This window comes from Vombatus ursinus, unplaced genomic scaffold (assembly GCF_900497805.2).
Source record: "Vombatus ursinus unplaced genomic scaffold, bare-nosed wombat genome assembly UNPS02005286.1, whole genome shotgun sequence".
NCBI lineage: Eukaryota > Metazoa > Chordata > Mammalia > Diprotodontia > Vombatidae > Vombatus > Vombatus ursinus.
This window is the reverse complement of record NW_020945064.1, coordinates 1,470,363-1,491,809: the sequence shown is the minus strand read 5'-3', so window position 1 is coordinate 1,491,809 and position 21,447 is coordinate 1,470,363. Positions and strand designations below refer to the sequence as shown.

At 41.8% G+C, this 21,447-nt stretch overlaps 1 protein-coding gene across 2 annotated transcripts in view; it reads left to right on the top strand.

The window, feature by feature from the left end:
* ZFHX3 (zinc finger homeobox 3) overlaps nt 1–21,447 on the top strand; it is a 308,538-nt gene that overhangs the window by 157,218 nt on the left and 129,873 nt on the right. For both annotated transcript variants that reach the window (XM_027847585.1, XM_027847584.1), the window contains exon 4: nt 15,983–16,214. In XM_027847585.1, coding sequence (XP_027703386.1) covers nt 15,983–16,214 — 232 coding nt within the window. The remainder of the gene's footprint in view (nt 1–15,982; nt 16,215–21,447) is intronic.

Sequence of the window (21,447 nt, the reverse complement as noted above, 5' to 3'; positions counted from 1 at the left end):
AAAGGTAATGTATGGGCTGACCTAATATTTGATGTACTACTCAGGTAGAAAGCCTTGACATATCAGCTTGTCAAAGGGACTTCCAAATTCTAGTTGGAACGTTGAAGGTACAGGACCAGTTTCACTTCTTAAACTCACGTACAGGTTTCCTATCCTCATACATATATACTTCAAATAATCTTCAGGCCAGCAGCTAGAAGCTTTAATAAACCCTTCAGGATAATGGTCCAGGCTACTTCTGGACAAGAACTTCTCGGTTCCCACGTGAGATTCTTTGATCATAAGCTGCTCCATTCTTTGTCTTTTTGCTGAGGTGCTAGCCAGTGTGTTTGTAAGAATTCTCAGCTGCCTCAAGTAAATGGAAAATTTCTGTCTCATCAGTAAGCAAGAAAGCCAACCACATACCCTAGTCCCTGGATCTTGGGACTGTCAATACTAAGGTGTTTTTGTTTTCCCCCTCAGTCCTTGTTTTCTTTCGTCCTTGGTTCATAGGGCTCAGGCAAGCCAGGTTGGTGGCCTGCTTTAGGATTCGAGGTTAGTGGGACACGTCCCCCTCTTGGTTTAGGACCAGTGTCCTTTGAGGGGGAAAGTTGACCGATGGTGAGGATTAACTAGTGGTCTAAAAGAAGACTTAGGTTTTATTGCCCTTCTTCTTCTTCCTGTAGGAGGTAGGACAGATCCCAAGGTCGTCTTACACATTTTAACTTAATATTCATTCAGAATTTTCATAGCTCTCAATCACTAGTATCTTCAGTAATGGATGATTACTTGATATTTTCTCTTATCCCATGCAATTAGAAAGAGTGTGAGAAGGGTGTGAAAGTCCTAAGTTAGACCTAATTTGGCATCATATTTTCTGTTAATCTAGTTTGCTTTTTGTCCCCTTGTCCCAAGGGATGGGGGCCTTCCTACTTGCTGAAGCATGCATAAACAGTGTCCTCATTAAGAGCTGATCTGTTTATCAGGGCCATGAGAAGAAACCAGCCTGCCAAACATAGGCGAAAGCTGGGGGCTGTTACCTCCCTCTGGGCTTTAGCCCCACCTCATTAAGCTGGTCGGGGCTATTGATTGGGAGCTTGTGTTTGGAAGAGTCTTACTTACTCCATGCATTATCTTGACAGATTGATCAGACCTGATTGAGAACCTCTTAAAGGAACGAACAGCTGTAATGGGAAAGTTGGACTCTGTCATCCGTTAGGATGATTCTGGGAGCAAGAAGAACAAGGCTGACATCTTGGAGCAATTGTATTTACAATTAACATGGCTGAAAACGATTGCCTCTATTGATCCCCCCTTCCTGCAATTACAGCCCCATTGTTTACATTCCAGCACTTCGGTTATAAAAAGGAAATTCAATAATTATTGCATTATTTAAAGTTAAAGTGCCACAGAGTTTGCTGGCTACGCTTGCTGGTTGATTTAACGTTCAGTAAAATCCATGCTGAGCTCTCCATCTTTAGGCTGAACAATATTGGCTTTTAATGAGACTTAAAAAGGGGGAAAAAGCAAAACCCAGTCTACAGGGTGTTTGTCTGGGTTATTTATGGGGGGACCCGAAAGCTGTTTGAGAGAAACCAGCAGCATCGTCCTTCTGAAAACTAGGGCCTCTCTTTCCTACCACACGAGGGTCTGTCCTTCAGGTCGCCCACTCATAGCCACACAAAGCAGCTTCTTCACCCCACTCAGAGACTTGCTTCTGCTTTGCCAAAGAACTTTTATTTCCTTTCCGTCTCTTCCAATCTCCAATGAAAACCATTGCCTTCAGCTTTTTCCTTTCAATTTCACGGGGTCTTTAGTAAGGGGTGTCTGTATCTGTGTCTGTGTCTGTGCCTGCCCGCCTGCCATAGGGGTGCCTGGAGTATTCGTGTACAAGGCTTTGAGTCACTGAAAAGTTTTAGTTCCTGGATCTTTGTCTTCCTCTCCCAACCCTTCCAAAAACTTGAATTTCTCTTGCAAAGGCAGCAGTTCTGCTTATTAGCTCTTCTCTGCCACCCTGGCTGTCCTTGTCCTCCCTTTTAATAACAGTGATTTGATTCCCGTGACCATTTGCCCAAATCTGTGAGTGATATATTCCCTGCTGCCACCACCAACACTGAGGAGACATTTCAGGATATGAGTGCGAATATCACTGTCAACAGTCACCACAAAAACAGTTGAAGTGGATGGAAAGCATGCTAAAGACCATTTCATTTTTTTTTTTGTTTTTCACATGAGTTTCAAATCCTTCCACATGCCCAGTCGTAACATGTAAGTGTAGCCAGCAGAGTCCAAACAAAAAGGTGGTTTCTGCCTCCTGTTGAACCAACGGGTAGGAATTCTCCCCCCCATTCAATGCTACTGCTGCTTAGGCAACTCCCGGAAATTCCAGATTGCAGGTGTGAAAGGAGAAGAAGATGAATTAGGCCAGTTCTGACTTTTATGGAGTATTTAGAATGGACCAGCAGCCGGCAGCTCCTTCTACATAACTTTTTCATTAAAGAAGTGAATTCTTGGTTACAGACATTGCATGATTTATCTAGGGTACTTGGCTGGAATCTGAAACAACTCTACAGTGTAGTTGGTCAAAGGAGAGGGGAGTTCCAAACCTCCCAGGCCCTGTTCCTCACAGCTGGCTGGCCAAATCTGCGTCCCATAGTCCACTAGTCCCTTCACCCCGTTCTCAGTTTGGTTATACTCATTCTGAATGAGTATTCCCTCTTCCATTGCCAAACTGCTACCTGCCATCTTAGCCAGTAAAGGGAGGAGGAAAGTGGCAGGTTCATGGGTCTGTAGGATGGTGATGAGGAAGTCAAGATAAATAGATGACTGTTTTAGGCTGATTTTTACAGTGCAATATTAAGTGCCTGTGTGCCCAGCATAGTACTGGGTGTCTGAGGTTCAAGGTTGAGGTTTGACTAGGACCCTGCCCTCAGGGAATTTACCATTAGATAGTAAGCTCATTGAAGGCAGGGACTGACTTTCTTTTTCATATTTCTATCCTCAGCACTTAGCGCAGTTCCTGGCCATAATAGGCACTCAGTGAATATTCATTGACTGTTGACCATTCAGACAACTGTAGCATGCAATATTAAAGGTTTGAGGGAGCAATCATTGCCATCTGGGGCAATCAGGGACAGCTGCATGGAAGAAGTGGCATGTGAGCTGGACTTTAAAGATGACCTGGAATTTAACTTCCCTCAAAGGCAGGGAAAGAGGGAAGGAAGGACTTAACCTTTCTCATTAATCTACCTGACTCAAAAATCCCTCCCTTTCCATCTGTCTTCTATATAGCTTTCAGTTGAGTTTCCTAGAGCACAGATCTGACATTACTCAACAAATCGTAGTGTCTCCCTATTGACTCTTGAAGCAAACATTGTTTCATATTTGTGTCATCATTTTTATATTTCTGTTTTTGTGTAAGTTTTATAATATTTACAGTTATTAATAGAGTAGTACATATATATAACTTATTAATAAATAAAATACACGTAATGAGGGTGCATGAATTTTTTTTTTAATGATGGGGTGCTCAGTCAAAAAAGTTTAGAGAACACTGTCCTAGACAATAACATTAGACTTTTTTTTTTTACTCTGTATTGGTTACTATGTAACATTTGTTAAATAATTTACTCATTATGACTCAATAGTGTGCTATGGTAGCCAAAACAAACCCCCCACACAACTAATTGGCTCTTAGACTCTATTCATAGAAGTCTTAGTATCCAGATAAGAGAGGCTAGAGTGCGCTAGTCAGACCACATCTGGGGTACAGTGCACCATTCTGGGTGCCAGATTTTAGAGAGGAAGTTGACAAGCAAGAGCCTGCCTGGAGGAGAGCAGCCAGGATGGTGAGAGAGCTGAAAGTCAGATTTTGGTCGTTAGCGTATTAAAAAAAAAAGTTTGGGGGAGAGGGAAGAGGATCAGGAAATAATAGTTGTCTTCAAGTGTTCTAAGGATTATTGTTTACAAACGAAATTACACCTTTTTCTGCTTGGTCTTTCAGAGCAGAAAAGCTCTTGGTGCAACTGGTAGGAAGACAGAATTTGACTGGATATAAGGAAAATTTCCTGATACCTAGAGCTGTCCAAAAGTGAGATGAGAGGCCTCAGAGGGTAGGGAGCTCTCCATGACTGCAGATATGGAAGCAAAGGCTGGATGACCCATTTGTCAGGAGTGTCATTGAAGGGATTCCTGTTAAAGGATGAGTTCTGAGATCCTTCCGATTCTGAATTTCCGTGACCTTGTGATTACCCATCTTTGGAAGCTGTTTGACCTAGAACCACGTTATCAGCTTGGTAGATTATAGCTTCAGTCACACAGAAGAGTACAGCCAGGTAAACAGCGTTAGAGCAGGCATGAAAGGATATCCTTGAAGAGGGGTTGAAGTATGACTATTATACAGTAAAAACATGATGCAAGTCGGAATGTTACGGATTTTAATTGGCAAGCAGTTTGGTCCTAGGCCTTCCCTGTAGTTCGGACCCACCCACCCACTTAGTACCTTGCTTTGAATGAAGTGACAGCTGTTACCGGGTATAGACCTCACCGGGTTCTGTGTCTGTTGTCCCCTCTGGAATCTAAGCCACCAGCTGCTGGAAGCCATTGAGGGCTTAATGAGGGTGATCGCTGTCTATCTTTGTAACTTCTTTCATTAAGGACCAGCCCTAAGTGTTTTACAAGCTTAGTAAAGAAGGAGAAATTAATTATGATTAGCTTTAGATTTTTGTTTTTTTTTTCCTCCAAAGGCTATACAAATGTAATTCAAGAGTAAACAGATGCAACTAACAGTTTTTCAACACCTTGGAAATAAAGAAATGTTCGAAAGTTGGATAGAATGGATTTTTGGTTTCAGGTTAGATGCCTGCTTACCTGGCACTGTGCCAGGCAAGGAGAAGAAGGCACAGCTGGGTGGTGAAGTAGATGACATGCTGGTACCAGAGTTAGAAAAACTTGAGTTCAAATCTAGCCTTAGACACTGTACAACTGTGTGACTCTGGGCAAGTCATTTAACCTCCCCAGCCTCAGTGTCCCCATCTGTAAAATGGGGATAAGGATAACATCTACTTCTAGGGTTATGAGGATCAAATGAGATGGTATTTGTAAGAAGTTTTGCAAACCTTTAAAGCGCTGTATAGATGCTAATTGGTGATGTGGTGAATAGAGCACCAGGCCTGGAGTCAGGAAGACACGAGTTTAAATGCGACCTCAGACACTTATTAGCTGTGTGACCCCAGGCAAGTCACTTAACCCGGTTTGCTTCAGTTTCCTTATCTGTAAAATAAGCTGGAGAAGGAAATGACAAACCATTCCAGTGTCTTGGTCAAGAAAATCCCAAACGGGGTCACAAAGAGTCTGACACAACCAAAAGGACTCAACAATGGTTACTACTACTACTACTACTACTACTACTACTACTACTACTACTACTACTACTACTACTACTACTACTAATGCTAGTTATTATTCCTGCTCTCAAGAAGCTTACTTTGTTCTAGGATACACAAGTAAGTAAAAGCAAGTGTAATCTTCTGGGCAGAGAAGAATGCTAACCATTAAGATAAGAAGGACATTGGCAGAATAATAATCTTTTAAAAGCTTAGAGGCATGGGGCAGCAAAGTGGTGCAGTGGATAGAACTCTGCCTTGGAGTCAGGAGGATCTGAGTTCAAATGCAGCCTCAGACACTTGACACTTACTAGCTGTGTGACCCTGGGCAAGTCAGTTAACCCCAATTGCCTCACCACAAAAAAAACAAAAACAAAAAAACCTTAGAGGCTATATGAGCCCTTGAAGAAAGGCTGTAAGCACTTTCATTAGTTAAGCCAGGGAAAATATATCAAAGCCCTCTCTTTAGTCTTTATCTGAAATGTCTAGGAAAAATTATTATCTCCACTTTTCAGAAAAGAAGACTGAGGCTGAATTTAGACCATTTCCAAGACCAGGATCCAAATCTCTTCTCTTCTAGGTGTTTCCCTTATCTCCACCCTTGATGATTTCTTATTGAAGGTGGAGGAGTCCATGGTTCTGGGGGAAAGATTGCTTGCATATGTAAATTCCCTGTAGTCTGGTAGTCTCTTGACTTCTTTGGAAGAATTGGCTAGCCCTTGCTTTTATTGCAGGACATTTGCATGATACTGACTCAGAAGGGAACATAATAGTTTAACACATAGAAAGGTACCAGGGGAGACCAAGGTAGAGGTTGATATAATAATAAAAGCCATCAACAAATTTTTTTTTAATTTAGATAATTTTTTTGTTTTTTACATGAGAGGTATTTCCAGTATCCCTCTCACATTTACCTAATAAGCCTTCCCTTGTAACCAAGGCCAAAAAAAAAAAAAAAGTTAAGCAAAACCAGCTGCCATTTTGAGCATGTCTGATAGTATATGTCATGTTCCAGACCCATAGTCCTCTACCTTCCTAATGAAAGGATGAAGATGTTTTCAAGGAGGGCTTAGACTGATCATGATTATATGTATCCTTTTTTGTTTACATCTTTGTAACCACTTCATATGTTGGTTTCCTCATTCTGACCACTGCATTGTGCATCAGTTCATGAGTCTTCCCATGTTTCTCGGGATTTCTCATGTCTCTTGTTTCTTATAGTGCAGAAATATCCCATTATGTTCATGTACCCACTTGATGGGCACCTACTTTGGTTCTAGGTCTTTGCTACCACAAAAAGCACTTTGACATACATGTACCTTCACAGCAACCTTGGGAGGTAGGTCCTAGCTAGCCGTTTCAAAAATTACCCTCCCCCCCATTAGTGACCAGTTGTTTTCTGTGTTAAAATATCATTTTAAATTTTTTATCATGTTCTTTGGCATTCATACCATGTCCAGCATCCTCTAACACTGTCCTCAGAGTCAGTATTGATGATATATGGGCATGAGAAGATGAAAATCTGGGACTAACATTACACTTTTTTAAAAATCTCAAGTATTGGGGAGGGATTACTAGGGTAGAATTGTTTAACTATTGTTTAATTGTTTATTTAGTAACTCGATTTTTTAGTAATTTGTTTAGTAATTCAAAGTCAGCAGATCCCCAGATTGGAATAGTTTAAACAGTGTATGACATAACTTGGTAAAAAGCTTGAAATTGTTGGGCCTGCAGAATTTTAGGCCCTCTTTCCTAAGGGAAGAGAATCTAGTCCCAAAGCATTAAAATTTCAAACCAATTTTACATTCCTTCAACTTTTGTTTCAGGCTCTTATGTTAAAGGACATATATGTGTGGGTGTGTGGGTATACATATACATATATATGTACATATACACACATGTGTGTATATATATATACAAATAAGTATGTATGTATGTGAGATGAGCTTGTGAGCTTGTCAAAATATATCTTGTTTTTCAATGCTCATTTGTTTTTTGTTTTTGCCTAGGTCATGGGGTTAAGTGACTTGCCCAGGGTCACACAGCTAGTAAGTGTCAAGCGTCTGAGGCCATATTTGAACTCAGGTCCTCCTGACTCCAGGGCTGGTGCCCTATCCACTACACCACCTAGCTGCCCCTTCAATGCTCATTTGTGCACTGGTTTTTAATTTTATAAGGAAACTGAATTTAAAAAGTCCATTAATAGACTTTACATTTTTCCCAGATCAAACTAGCCTTCCTCAGCTTCTCCCCAGCACTCTGCCAAATCAGGGAGGTTTTTTTGTTTTGTTTTAATAATTTCATCGAAGAAAAGAGTGGGAGCCTTATTTCTTGGATTAGATGGGCCAGGTATATTGATGTACCAAGTGGCGTTCCCCTGCAGAGAGATGATGGATCAGATTACTTCTCCAGTCTAGAGCCTACAGTTTTCATAGGATTGCTTTCCAATACATGAAAACTCCAGAGATCCTTAATCCTGCTCCTCCGTGACCATTCAGTGACTTCTCTTCCATGTGCTGGCTGTTTCCTGATGGTTTTATGTCTTCATTGCAGCTCTAACCCAGAAGAGAAAGTCCTGCTGAGGTGTTTCCCCACTGCTCAGCAGGAGATGTTTGGTTGTCCCCTGGAGATAGGAGATTAGCCCTGTAGGGAGACCTCTGAGCCCGCTTCTTCTCTCTTCAAAGTGCCCAGTGGTTTTCATTTACTTTTGTAGGAGAGTTGATTTGTATAAGGAAGAGAGTGTGTTCTGAGCTCTGTGGGTGTATGTATAGTAACAAGCCCTATTCCCTGAGGAAGCTTCACTTGTGAGTCTTACGGTTTTTATCAGAATGTATTTCTGTCCATTTTTGCCTTAAAGTAAAGCTTTGACTAAACCTGATCGATATTTTGCATTCCATGCATGAAGAACCAGATGTTAGAAGTTTCCTATTGTTAGGGGGAGAAGGGATACTTGGCCCCTCCAGATTTATAGAAATCAATGTTCTCTTGACAGAAGTTGGTTAGTTTTCTTGGGAAAAAAGTAACAGAAACATATTTTTTAAATTTCCAATATGAATTATTTTCTAACAAGAACCATCTTCTAAAAGTTGGGGTTTAAAAAATTATTGTTGTTTTGTTAGGGTATGGAGGGATACATGTTAAAAAGGGGAGGGGTCTGCAGGAAACCCCATATGTTTCATTTTTGATTTACTTGTTTTACTTTTCTTTGATGTGCTGGCTAAGTATTTAAGGTGTTTCCTATTGCCAAAAAAAGGGGGGGGGGGATTTTCCTTTGTCTGGTTCCCTTGCCTGAGCCAAATCCAGGAGGGAAATCACAGAGCTGAAGTTGGGGTAGCAGTCATTTCTAGGTCATAAACATAGGATTGCAAGATTCCAGCAGGACTAAGAGAGAATTAAGTATATTAATTCTTACTTGAGAGTAGCTTTAACAGGAATGAAGCAAGGCTGTAGAAGACCAGTGTGTTCAATAGAGACAAGGTAATCCAGAGACCAATACCGTTCAATCCTCAGGACAGGGTCCTCATCTCCCAGTATGCCTCAGTCAGGTCCCATGGTGCCGAGAATGAGGGACATGTGTCAGATCATAATATCTCTGCTGAATTCCAGTCCCTTAGTGACAATTTCCATCTAGACAGTTCCTCCTGTATTTTGGGTAGAGCCCCACCCTTCATCTTTCCTTCCTAAATCGATCCCCTCATCCTAACTTCTCTGTTTCTCCTGAAGGATGGAGTCATCCTTCCTCTCAGGCACCGGCGTTCACAAGCTCAGTCATAATTTACTTTTTCTCTTCTCTGTATCTAAATAAGAGCCACAGCATCTATCAGATGCTACTCGTGCTGCCATCGTGAAGCCTGTTCAGGCCCTCATCACTTCTCTTCTGGACCATTATAGTGGTTTCCCTCCTGGTCTCCTCGATTCCAGGCTCTAGCCTTTTCGATCCATCTCCCACACAGCTGCCAAAATAATCTTCCCAAGCCTAGGTTTGACCATGTCACTCTCTTGCTAAAAAGTCTTCAGTGGATCCCTGTTACCTTCAAGCGAACTCCTCAGCTTGGCATTTAAATTCCAGACTCTAGTTCACCTTCCTAGATTTGTTTAACACTATTCTCCTTCATGCTTTATAATTTTTATGTTCAGTCGTATCCGACTCTCCATGACCCCATTTGGGGTTTTCTTGGTAGAGATACTGGAGTGGTTTCTCACTTCCATCTCTAGTTCATTTTACAGGTGAGGAAACTGAGGCAAACAGGATAAAGTGACTTGCCCAGGGTCACACAGCTAGTACATGTCTGAGACCAGATTTGAGCTTGCAAGATGAGTCTTCTTGAGCTCCCTAGTTGCCCCGTGCTTGATATACATTCTGGCCAAACTAGCCAATCAGCCATTCCCCAAGCAGGCCATCTCTCGCTTCAGTGCCTTTGTACAGGCTGCCCAGCATTTCTGCAATGCAGAAATTCCTCCTCCCCTGTGGTCTCTTAGAATCCTTGGGTTCCCCCCACGGCGAGGGCAGGTGCTCCCTTCTGTAGAAGAGTCTGCAGATTTCTTCCCCTCCCCTTCTCCAGTGAGCTCTTCCTGCTTCCTTAGATTATGATGTGCATCCCTTGCTGTTGAAATCCTGTATCTTTCACCTGCCCCGCAGTGGAACAAGGGCGAGGATTCATTTTCATTTGGTCCTTAGCACTTTGGAGCCTTAGACCGCAGTACTTAACAATTGCGTGTGTCGTTGACGTCAGTTGCCTTTGGTTTGGAAGCTGCTTGTAGGTCTGTTGACTGGAGGTGAGGTTTAGATTGCCGATCTGAGTTCTGAGGGAAGGTGGGTAATGAATCATGGTCTGCCTTGAGTTCCCTTTGGACTTTTGGAAAGTTGACTTTATTTCGGTGGAATCTGGTTCAAAGATGTTGACTCTGAATCCCTCTGTACTTGAGTCTCAGAATTTTCTTGTAGCTCTTTAAGCAAGGAATTCAAATTGAAGTGAATCTTGGCAAGAGGCAGCGATGCCAGGGGAGGTTGGCTTGGCTGAGCACGCTGCCCAAGGTGCCCTGAATGACTCTGCTCCTTCTGCCAGCGTGGAGCAGGTGGTTTTAGCATCTGGATGGGACAAGTGGGTAGTGAAACTTTAGATGAGAGCTGCCGAGCCCCTGAGATATTTACCATCCTCACATGATGTGTTCACATCATTAATTGTTAGGGCCACAGTAAGGGCTACTCTAACAGAATATATGCTCCTGTAGCCTAGCCAAGCCCCCTTCAAACCACAGCCCTTGTAGGCCTGATCTCTTTGGGGGTCTGTAACTCCCCCAGAGAGGTCAGGACCATACATGCTTTGGATTATTTGATCTAGTATCCAATCTCCCTTTTCCCCTCTCCCTCCTTCCCTTCTTTCCTCTCCTCCTCTCTTCCCTCTCTTCCTCCTCTTCTGTCTCTCTGTATATATGCGTAAATGTATGTATGTACGTGTATGTGTGTATATATGCATGCTCAGGAAACATTTAAGAGCTAAAAAATTACATCCCACCCCAGATAATTCCTTAAATGTATAACTTGCCTCACTATACATTAGACAATAACCCAATATCCACATTTTTCATAAGCATCACATTAAGCCCTGGTTTTTCTTGAACAACTGCCTTTCCAGACCTTTCTTATTGTGTCCCTTTTCATGTTTCTCTCTGTAGTCTAGGCCAATGGGATGCCTATCCACTTCCCTTTCCAGCCTCAGGCCTTTTGCCTGTCCATACAGATCCCATCCCTGAAACTCTTCCCTTCTTCGGCCCCAAATCTCCTTCTGTTGGAGTGCTGCCCTTTCATTTAAGACTCGGCACTTGTTGTATGTCTTCTATGATGTGTTTCTTGCATTTTCCACCTACCTATTCAAACCAGATTAAAGTGAGCTTCTTTCACCCTAAATGTCACCCAGCACCTATCCCAGACCTCTCCTTTGACGTGTCTCATTCTGCCTTGCATTCTAGTTACTTGCGTCTTTGGCTTCCCACCATTACACCATGACCAAATTTAGAGTGGAAAGGGGTATCAATGTCCGTTTTGTCCCACCCATACTTGAATAAGAATGCCCACTATAACCTCCCTGATGAGCAGTCATCCAGGGGTTAGATTGTTAGCTCCTCTAGAGTAGGGTCCGTACTGTATTTCTCTTTGTATCCCCTGGGCCTGGCGCATTTTAGAAACTTAACAAATATTTGTTGAATTAAAATTGAATTGAACGTAATGCCTTTTCCCTTGGGATTGGAGGGAAATCCCAGATTTTAGAAGAAAAGGTAGAGAAATTCAAGATGATGGGGAGGGGAGGGAAGAAAATGTTCTGACTTGTGAAAGGAAAGAAACTCTGAAAGAAAGCAGCTCCTTTATTGAGTGTACCATTGGGATTTGTGCCTTGGTGGATTCTTCATATATTACAGTGAATTTAATTAAATACATTGTGATCCCAATTGAGGGTATTCTAATTAGCTGGGTCAGGAACAAATTATTCTCTCTCTCCTACTGCAAATGAAAACATCTCCTACTCCCTTCTGAGGGTTAGAAGTGTCATTGGTTGACTTACGCCATTGGGATCAGATGCGCCTCTCCAGCCCCCTCCTGCTTCTTATTTAGCCCAGAGCAAAGCCTGGAGTTTTGCTGATGGGACGACGCTGTACATGGTGGTGGCTGACAGATGCACAAGTGAGACCACGAGTATCTCAGTCTCCAAAAATTGGGAGGATTGGGCAGACGGTGTAGTAGGAAGAGATGGGCGGTGGTGTCAAACTCATATAGAAAGAGATCCCTGCAGTTCCATATTGATGTAGAAAACCACAGATGAACATCTATATTTTATTGTATTTTTATTTCTTTTGTTAACCATTTTTGGTCTGGTTCGAGTGGCGTTAGAAAGTTTTGTGGGCTATTGCAGGCCCTGCAAGGCAGACAAGTCTGTTCTAGGGTACTTAAATAGGCAAACTACGACGGTCTTATATTCCTGAAGTTGGACTGGTTATTGGTATTTTTGTTCTATGTGTTGTCTAGCTGTGGGAATTTTGAGATACTGTCCAAAGTGTGGATATTTCAGAACTTCCAGCTGGGCCACAGGAAGTTGCAGATCTACGGATCCATAGATTCAGATTGGAAAGGGGTTTTAAACACCCTTTAGTCCAAATCCTTCAAGTGGAAACTGAGGCAAAGAGAGGGCTTGCTCAGGGTCACAGAGAGGATGAATGGTCGCAAAGGGATTCATATCCTGATCCTTTGATTCCAAATCCAGGGTTCTTTCCAGTATACTAGACTAGTTGAGAAAGGATATAAGAGGCAAGATGATCCGTAGCTATTTAGGTGTGCATTCCTTAATAGACTAGAAATTATTTAGTCAGAATTTTTCATCTAATGCCTTAAAAGAATGAACTAGCCCACCAGTCTCCAGCTGCCTTTTTGCAAGTTTATGTAAAAAACTGAATATAGTCACTCTGTTTTGTTTTTTTCCCTTTTTCTTCCTTTTTTTTTTTACTCTTTTTCAGTAGTTGGCTTTATATAATCATTTTTCCTAGAAATGGATCTGAAATAATAGACAAAATAATTTTTACTGTCCCAAGAGAATAACTAATGACAGTGACACAAGAAGACAGAATGAATTGGCAGCATCTTTACTATTTCGATTTTTTAAGGTAGGGTTTTACAGAGTGAGACAATTGTCCTGATTTAGAATTAACCCAAGAATCTATCGATTCAGGAATGCGTGACAGACATTTTGGCAAACCCATTTGGACCCTTTCAGCCATGTTTGTTACTCCTGGCCATCTCATGGCAGGTAGAAATTCAGACTACTTTGGAGTAGATATAGCAGACCCATAATAGAATTTTAGAGAAAAAACATAGCACTTTATTACAAGGAAATCCTCTTCTTGGGGATGTGATGAGTGATGGCAGAGGGGAGAGATGGAGGTTATGGGAAATTGGCTTAGAGGCTGAGAGGGAATGATAATGGCTCTAATTTCACAGATTATGATGCCATCAAGATCCCCTGACTGAAATTCTTGCCTTGGATTCCATGACTCTCTTTTTGTTGTTTTTAATTCATTCAATTTTAGTTGTAGTTCTATTAAATGTAATTCTCTTGTCTCTGTGGCCTAAGGCTCCTAGTCATCCTACAGCTTTGTTCTCTGTAGTTCCACAGCAAGCCCTTGTTCACACAAATAGCTTGGTGGACTTTTGGCTTTAATCAAACCTGCTGGGGAAAGTCAGGGAGAATGATGATTGGAAAGAGAACCTCAACGTGGGGGCCATCAGTCCTCTACTAAGTCGACATTTACTAAGCGTGTGCTACGGGCCAAGCAAATGGACAGGTGCTGCTCTCAAGGAGCTTACAGTCTAATGGGGGAAACATTATGCAGGTAGCTTTGTACAGACACTCTATAGACAGGAGAGATTGTGGGTAATGTCAGAGGGAAGGCAGCAAGATCAAAGGGGACTGGAATAGGCTTCCTATAGAAGGTGAGATTTTACCTGAGATTTAAGGGAAGGCACGAGGGGATATAAGGGAGGAGAGGGCAGTCCAACCCTCGGTGATGGCTTTCCCTTGTTCTGTTTTACCGGCTACGGCTTCTGCAGTGTCTATGCTTAGGATCCCTTAGAACAGTGGTCTCAACTGCAAATAGAAATGGGGACCACTGCCCTGTACATAAGGATCCCTGCAGTGGCATGTTGACTTAGAAAACCATACATGAATATTATCTGTGTTTGATTGTGTATTTGTTTGGTTAAATATTTCCCAATTAATTTGAATTTGGTTTGAGCCTGTGCTAGGAGAGTCCTGAACCACAGTGATGTGGTTGATTCCTTGATCTTAGAAAACATTTACAAAGCAGTTCTCCTTTTTTTCCTGCTAAATCTCCTTCTGAACCATCTCCGATTGGAGGTGGGGGGATAGGAAGTGAGTACTTAATGAAATTTGCTCGATTATTCCAAGAGAACTGCTTTATCCCTCTTACAACATCAAGCATTACTCAACTCCCTCGATTGCAGCCTTCTATCATTGTCACACTGGTCTAGAATGGTTGTTCCTGAAGGGATTGACTTTTTCCCAAGGTACCACGTGTGCAGGTGTTAATCCACCCATTTGGAAAGAAGGAATTTTCCTGTTGGGTGCACACAAAAACCATGTTAGCCCTCACCCAGGATCTGAGTCTGTATTCCAGAGCAAGATTTTCTCTGGAATAATTTTGCTTGTGTGTGTGTGACTTAGGGCTGAAGGCCTCAGAGCTCAATCCATAATAATTTTCTACATGGATTAACCAGGGCATTCATGTTACTGCTCCAAACAATGTGCAAACATGTCTCCAGATTTTTCACACCTTTTCAGTGAATGGAGGACATGTGTATGAACACATGAGTTTCGGGAGCAGTGTCATCAAATAGGAATTATCTTCACTCATAAAGTTTACTTGTCTTTTTTTTTTTTAATTGATCTTCCTCTGACTATAGGGCATCCTAGAAGTACCTTAGGGGCTCATCAGAAAAGACAACCTGTTCAGGGTTTTGTTCTAAGCCGCACGGTGCTCCGTGGCGTCCCAAGAGGAAGCAAAGATTCTAGGGGTTGTGCATTCCTTGTAGAGGAGCAAAGACCGGCAGGGCAGACAGGGCAGGCATCTAGCTGCCTCGGCTACAGTGTGCAAGGGAGGGATGCTTCAAAATACTACTTTTTAAAAATGAACATGCTTTGTTTAGTACCAGAAGATTCCATTCTCTGTGACTTCTGAATCTTTCTCTGGTGATAAATTGCATGTGGAGACTTAAAGCTTCCAGTACCACTCATGGCACAGGCCTTACCTACAAAGAACTTAAGAGTGGAGAGAAATAAAACTCTTGAGAGACTCTTAAAATGTTATTTCTTCCTCAAAAAGATGTTGGACTTTGTGGGGAAGAGAGTACAAGATCAGAAGGCAGGATATCTGGCTTTTGATGAGACCCACCTCTATGTTCTGGCTCCTCTAACGGTAGTTCCCTTCTCAGGGTAGGCCTTATTGCTCGGATAGATCTTTAAATGATGCTTCCTAAAGTTGATTATCCTCCCCCCGTTGTAGGGGATTTGGTGTACTTGTATCCAGACTCTCTGGAGTGAGAGGAGTTAACTCACTGGGTGACCAACGAGCCTTATGGTCAAATATACAAGCTTTTATGAAGCATGTACTCTGTGTCTAGGAAGAAAGGCAAAAACAGTCCATTTCCCTCAAGGAGCTCACAATCTAACAGTCACATCAGTGAGTTATTTAGGAGAAACTGTTCTTCCTTTTGTCCCTGGGGAAGGGAGTCTTCAGTTCAGGGTTTCTACTATCAGGCCATGGTTCTTGTGGAAAAGATTTTAGTCAACAGTCTTACTGGCCTATCTTGCTGAGATGGTCTGTGCACAGCATCGAACTGAATTCATGGAGCGCTGTTTAGGGGTGAATTGGGGAGATAGAAAAGAGAAAGGGAGTGCTACTGAGTGAGGCCCTACCTACTTAGTGCTTAAAACTGGCCCAGAAACTTTGTCCCCAAGTGCCTGGGAATTGCTGGGGTGATTGCCGTCAGGAGGAGGGAAAGGGAATTTGGCCAGGAGGCCCACTCACTCACCATCCCTGTCTTTTGCTTACAGCACCTTCAGCAGCATGAGACTGGGGTAGAGGGAGAGAGCTGCTACTATCACTGCGTCCTGTGCAGCTATTCCACCAAGGCCAAGCTCAACCTCATACAGCACGTGCGCTCCATGAAACATCAGCGGAGCGAGAGCTTGCGCAAACTTCAGAGGCTCCAGAAGGGTCTTCCTGAGGAAGAAGACGACTTGGGGCAGATCTTCACTATCCGCAAGTGCCCAGCCACCGATCCAGGTGAGTGTCCTCCCCAGCAGACGCTTCGATCCTTATTCTGATCCCGAGGTGCAATTACACAAGATGGTTGGTTTTTAGTTTTTGAGGGTTTTTTGTTGTTGGTGTTGTTGATACGTGACTTTGAGTATTTTAAGGTTTTAAAGGGATCCAACTTTGTAGGACTTCCTGAAGGATTGTTTTCATGTTTGTTTTTGTTTTGATTTAATTTATGAAAGAAGGTATTGGTGGATATAGACCACGTATTTATAACTGAACAGTATGTGAAGCCGTAAAGATTAAAAATATGTTTCAGAAGCAGTATTGATTGGTGGATTTGTAGGAATCTGCTTCTGCTTTAATTAAGAATTCTGGTCACATGTACAGAATTAAATCTTTGTAAAAGGTAATGTGTCAGGCAATTAAAACAGCCAGCTCTAAGAAGATAAGTTTTGTTTTGAACTCCATCAGTCCCTCAAATACAGAATGTAGCTTCAAATTAAATGCAAAAATTAGCTTGAAACAAATGTTTCATACAATACTAAACTTAAATGCAATATTAATTTTTTTTTTAAAAAAAGGCAATTTGTAGTTTAAAAGTCTGGCCTACAACTTTGAAGGGATTACCCTGTTTCTCCTATTCAGAAAAACAAACAAACCAATAACAACCCACAAGCACACATAGGAATTGGGTTATGGAAATCTTAGGGAGTCTTTTTTAAAGTTATTTTTAATGATGTTTCTAATAATATAGGACTTAAATGAAACTCATTTATGGTCATGAAGAATCTCCGATTGAGGACTGACAGGTAGAGAAGTTAACTTGAGAATCTTAATACTGAGATATTCAGGCCCTTGGGCACATGCAGAGTGATGTGTATTATGTATATTTTTCAAAGCACCTTTGGGAGAAAATGTAGATGGGTAAAAACTCTGGGATTTCTCTATCACCTCAGAATTTCCTTTAAGTGTTAATATTTGTCTAAGCTGTTAGGTTATCCAGAGGGATGAGAGAATTTTTTCCCTTTGATGGAACAGTTGAGTTTCTCGACATTACAGTAGAAAGTCAAACTGTTACTTCTTCAGATCTTTTGTAGATAAAACTTGTTTAGAAAAGTTGGTGCTGTATCCATGGAAGGTCTGTTAAATCACAACGCCAATTTTTGCCTAACCTTTAGGTCTTTGCAAGGTTGTCTCCTCCAGGGTTTTTGAAGATGCATTATCTAGGATAGTTCTAAATGCCTCCCTCAGCCATTAGAGTTTCTGCTTGATCTCCACCACCATTAATTAATACCTAAGTAGTCACATGTGTATCGCAGTATGCTAAGCATTTTCCGGCAAGAAACGCCCTGGCTCTGGGCCTTTGAGCAGCTTCCTCTGAAGTATAACAGCAACATCTTACCATTAAAGGGTTCCTAGTTTAATATGTTGGTTTGTTTTTTTTATTTAGTTTGATTTCACTTTTAATGATTTCCTTTCCTCCTTGCTGTAGATCCCCAACAATGTGTAGATTTTCATCGTCTTGTAAACCCCTTCCTCTCATTCCTTTTGGTTTGAGGCTGGTTCTCTCTGTCTCACCCAGATGAGGGTGTGTAGCAGCCACTCATGGGCCTGATCCCACTTCTGTTTGGCACAGAAGCTTTGACCTGCTCCATTTCCATCTTGGGCCCATTCTCCTGGAGGCTCAACTTATTGGTACCAAAGGTCAGCTTAGCCTTCCTGCAATTTGGAACTCCTGAGCTCAAGTGACCCCCACCAGCCTCAGTCTCCCTGTAAGCAAACGTTATGGCATACACCACGGTGCCTGACATCCTCTAGTTCTTTCCTGCTAGACTCCAAACCCCGTTTTTCTTAACCTTTCCTCATAACTTGGTTCCTTTAGCCAAGTGGTTTTTAACCTCAGGTCAGTGGACTCCTAAGGCTTGTAGATAGATTTCATGTGCTTTCTCTAGCCCCTACCCATGCTATGGGTCCCACAGTATGGACAGCATCACTGGCATATTTTCATCTGGCTTGCTCAGAGGAGCTCACTCCTTTCTCCCTGAGGCATCCCATTCTGTTTTCAAATAGCTGTCATTGTTAGCAAATTCTCTTTCCCTGGAGCCAAAATCCCCTTTCTAGTTCTGCCCTTTGGGGCCACATAGTACAAATCTAATCCTTCCATGTGATAATCTTTTAGATATTTAGAAGACAACCATCCTATTCTCCCCTCACTCCTTTGTGCCCACCAAATCTCTCTGTCTTCAGGTTAAAACCTTCCCATTTCCCCCCAGCCACTGCTCTGATAGCATATTTCTGACCCTCTCCCTATCCTGGTAGCTCTCCCCTTAGAACTCAACAGAATATTCCAAATGTGATCTCCTGGGGCAGAGGAGGTGATGGTGATCACCTCCCTCACTCGGGCACTACGTTTTAATAATGAAATCTTTTGTCTCTGCACTAGAAATGTCCAAGTACTCTTCAATTCCTTAGCAACATGGGGGGGGGCACTTAGAATTGGGTTGTTTTCCAGTATCCGTTAGATAGATATGGACGTTCTCTTCTCCTGCTGAAGAGTTAAGGTGGTAGGTTCTTGTTGCTGTTTTTGGATGCCTCTTAGGACAGGTAGAAATAAATGTGGTTGATCAGAAGACTTGGACTGCAGTCAGACTGACGCTGTCTACCCATTTGGCTATGGTCAAGTCAACCCCTTGAGACTCAGTTTCCTCCTTTGTCAAGTAGGAATATTAGTGTTTGCACTGCTCACTTCACTGGGTGATGATGAAGGAAGCACCATAAAACATGTTCCAAAAATTTTAGTGCAGTTGTTAGCTAATAAAGCTATCAAATGAATTATTAAAGCCTACAGATGCACCGACTTCCATAAGACACGCTTGTATGAGGGCACTCTTTTTTTTTTTTTAAATCATTAACTCTTTTGTTTGTACATTTTCCCCACAAGGAATTCTGAGTTATCTGCCTCCTGTAAGTAACAGGAATTCCCTTGTTAAACTCTGGCAAACATCCCCAGCACTGGTTCTTCCTCACCAGGACCTCTCTTCTTCTGAGATATTTGGTGCAGTTACTGAAATTACAGTGTTATAACTAGTTGAATATCAGAACCTTCACCAGGAATGAAATTTAAATCCGTGTAAATGCATGTATTTGGTAAGCATCAGAGGCTGAAGGAATATGCAAAAAAAAAAAAAAAGGTTTGTCTTTTAAAAAAAAACAACAACCTTGTAGTAGTTTTGAGTACTGCCTCTGTAAGGGGGTTAGTATTCAACAAACACAGTTTGTCAGTTCTTATCCTTGGGAGGAGACCCTTGATTGTAGTAAAAATGTGTGAAGCAGTTAATCATTAAACATTTGTTAAGCACATGAGCCAGGCAATCCTTGGGGATACAGATATGAAAAAGAAAGACAGTTCTTGCCCTCAGGGCTCTTCCAGTCTAAGGGAAGGAAACACACACAAAAGAAAGCTGAAAGGGGGCAAGGGTGGTGGGTGTGACACAGTGGACTCAAAGAAATCAGAGTATAGTGGGATGGGAAATGAAGAGATATCTGGGAAGGGTCAGTCCAGTTTCCTCTCCTTAAATGGAGGCGTTTGTGTCTGCACCCTCCAATCTGAGGGGCAGAGGGTCCTGAGGAAGTGTGAGCGACAAAGCTGATTGGATCTTGCAAGATGATGATGTTTCCCAGTGATGAGTTTCCTGGGGCTTGATTTTACTGGGGGAAGCCAGAAGTACAAAGTGAATGCTGCTGAACATAGCAAAGACTTGAGCGTTGTATCCATCCTCCCAGTGATGCCCGTAAGAAGATCACTGCTTTTATACCGCACACTGGACGCTTTGCAAAACACATTCTCACAACAAGCTAGTGAAGTGTATAGGGGCAAGCAGGCCAGTGACAACACCCATTTCGTGGATGCCAAATAGAAACCACTCTGGATCCCAATGTCTACTTTTCTATTACTACAAAATCTTTATGAGAATAGTTGACAGGTTCATTAAAGGGTATCCTTGGCGAAAGAATGAGAAAGCACAAGGCAGGCTCTCACAAATGATATTCTCCAGCACAGTTCACTGAGAGATATAAAACATCCAGAGTTCCTTTCTGCTTATTGTATATTGACCGTAAGAATCATTTAATTTGGTAAAGCCAAAAAAAAATAATTGTACTAGTTTGAATACTAGCTGAAAATTGTACTAGTTTAAGTTAATTGACAATTTAAAAACAGACTTTTTCTGGAAGTTCTAATTCAATCTAAAGTGAATATTGAATATTGCATTTTAGTTTTATTCCTAAACTGTCTCATGTTAGGCTTTCAGAATCGGCATAAAACATTCTCTTAAGTTTGAACAGTTTATAAGAAATAGCATAAGGAAGACTAATAATAAATTGCATTCATGTAGCACATATAAGGTTATAACAGCATACTTTTTCTCAAAAGGAGTTTGACCATCATTTTTCTGATGACCCTAAAATATTCCATCTGAGCTCCATAGTGTACTTATTTCAATCCTGTAGTAATACTGTGTAAAACTGAAGCTAGAGACATACTCCTGATTTTTTTCCCCTCATTTTTAAGAAGGTACTTAAAGGAAATGAATAGAGGGAAAGGACAATATATTTCCAATTATAGAATTTAAGTGGAAATTATATCTGATGGCTATGTTTTTAAAATTTTTGATTTTTTAAGTACTTGGAGAGAGTCATTTCTCCTTAATCTATTAGAAATGCACAAGACTAGAGGAGCTTTGAGTGAACACTGAATTTTTTCAGTTAGTTCTCTTAAGAGAGCTTCTGAGACTCTCTAGTGAGCCTAGAGGTTATGGGGAACCCCCTCCCTAAGGTGACATGAGGAGGTACATCTCTGTGAATAGGACTAGTTTTAATAGGATGAGGGCTCTAATTGTAAAAGTCCAGCTCCTGATGTGCCTTGTCATTTGAGGGGGGAAGGGAGTTTTTATGTAGCAATGCACCCCAACCCCCGTGTGTTATGTGTGAATGATTCTTTGTAGTTTTCCCTTTATGTGGCAAGGACAGGGATATACCATCTTGTTTTTCTGTTGGAACAGAGTTCCTGATTTGCCTTAATTAGTCCTCTAACAATCTACAAAGGTCAGTGCCAATTGCCTGTTCATTTACATTTGTAATTGTGATGGCTTCTGATTACACATTACTTGTATTTCAGTCCTTCTTCACTGGGTACATGGGGGTGCCCATACACACACACACACACACACACACACACACACACACACACACACACACA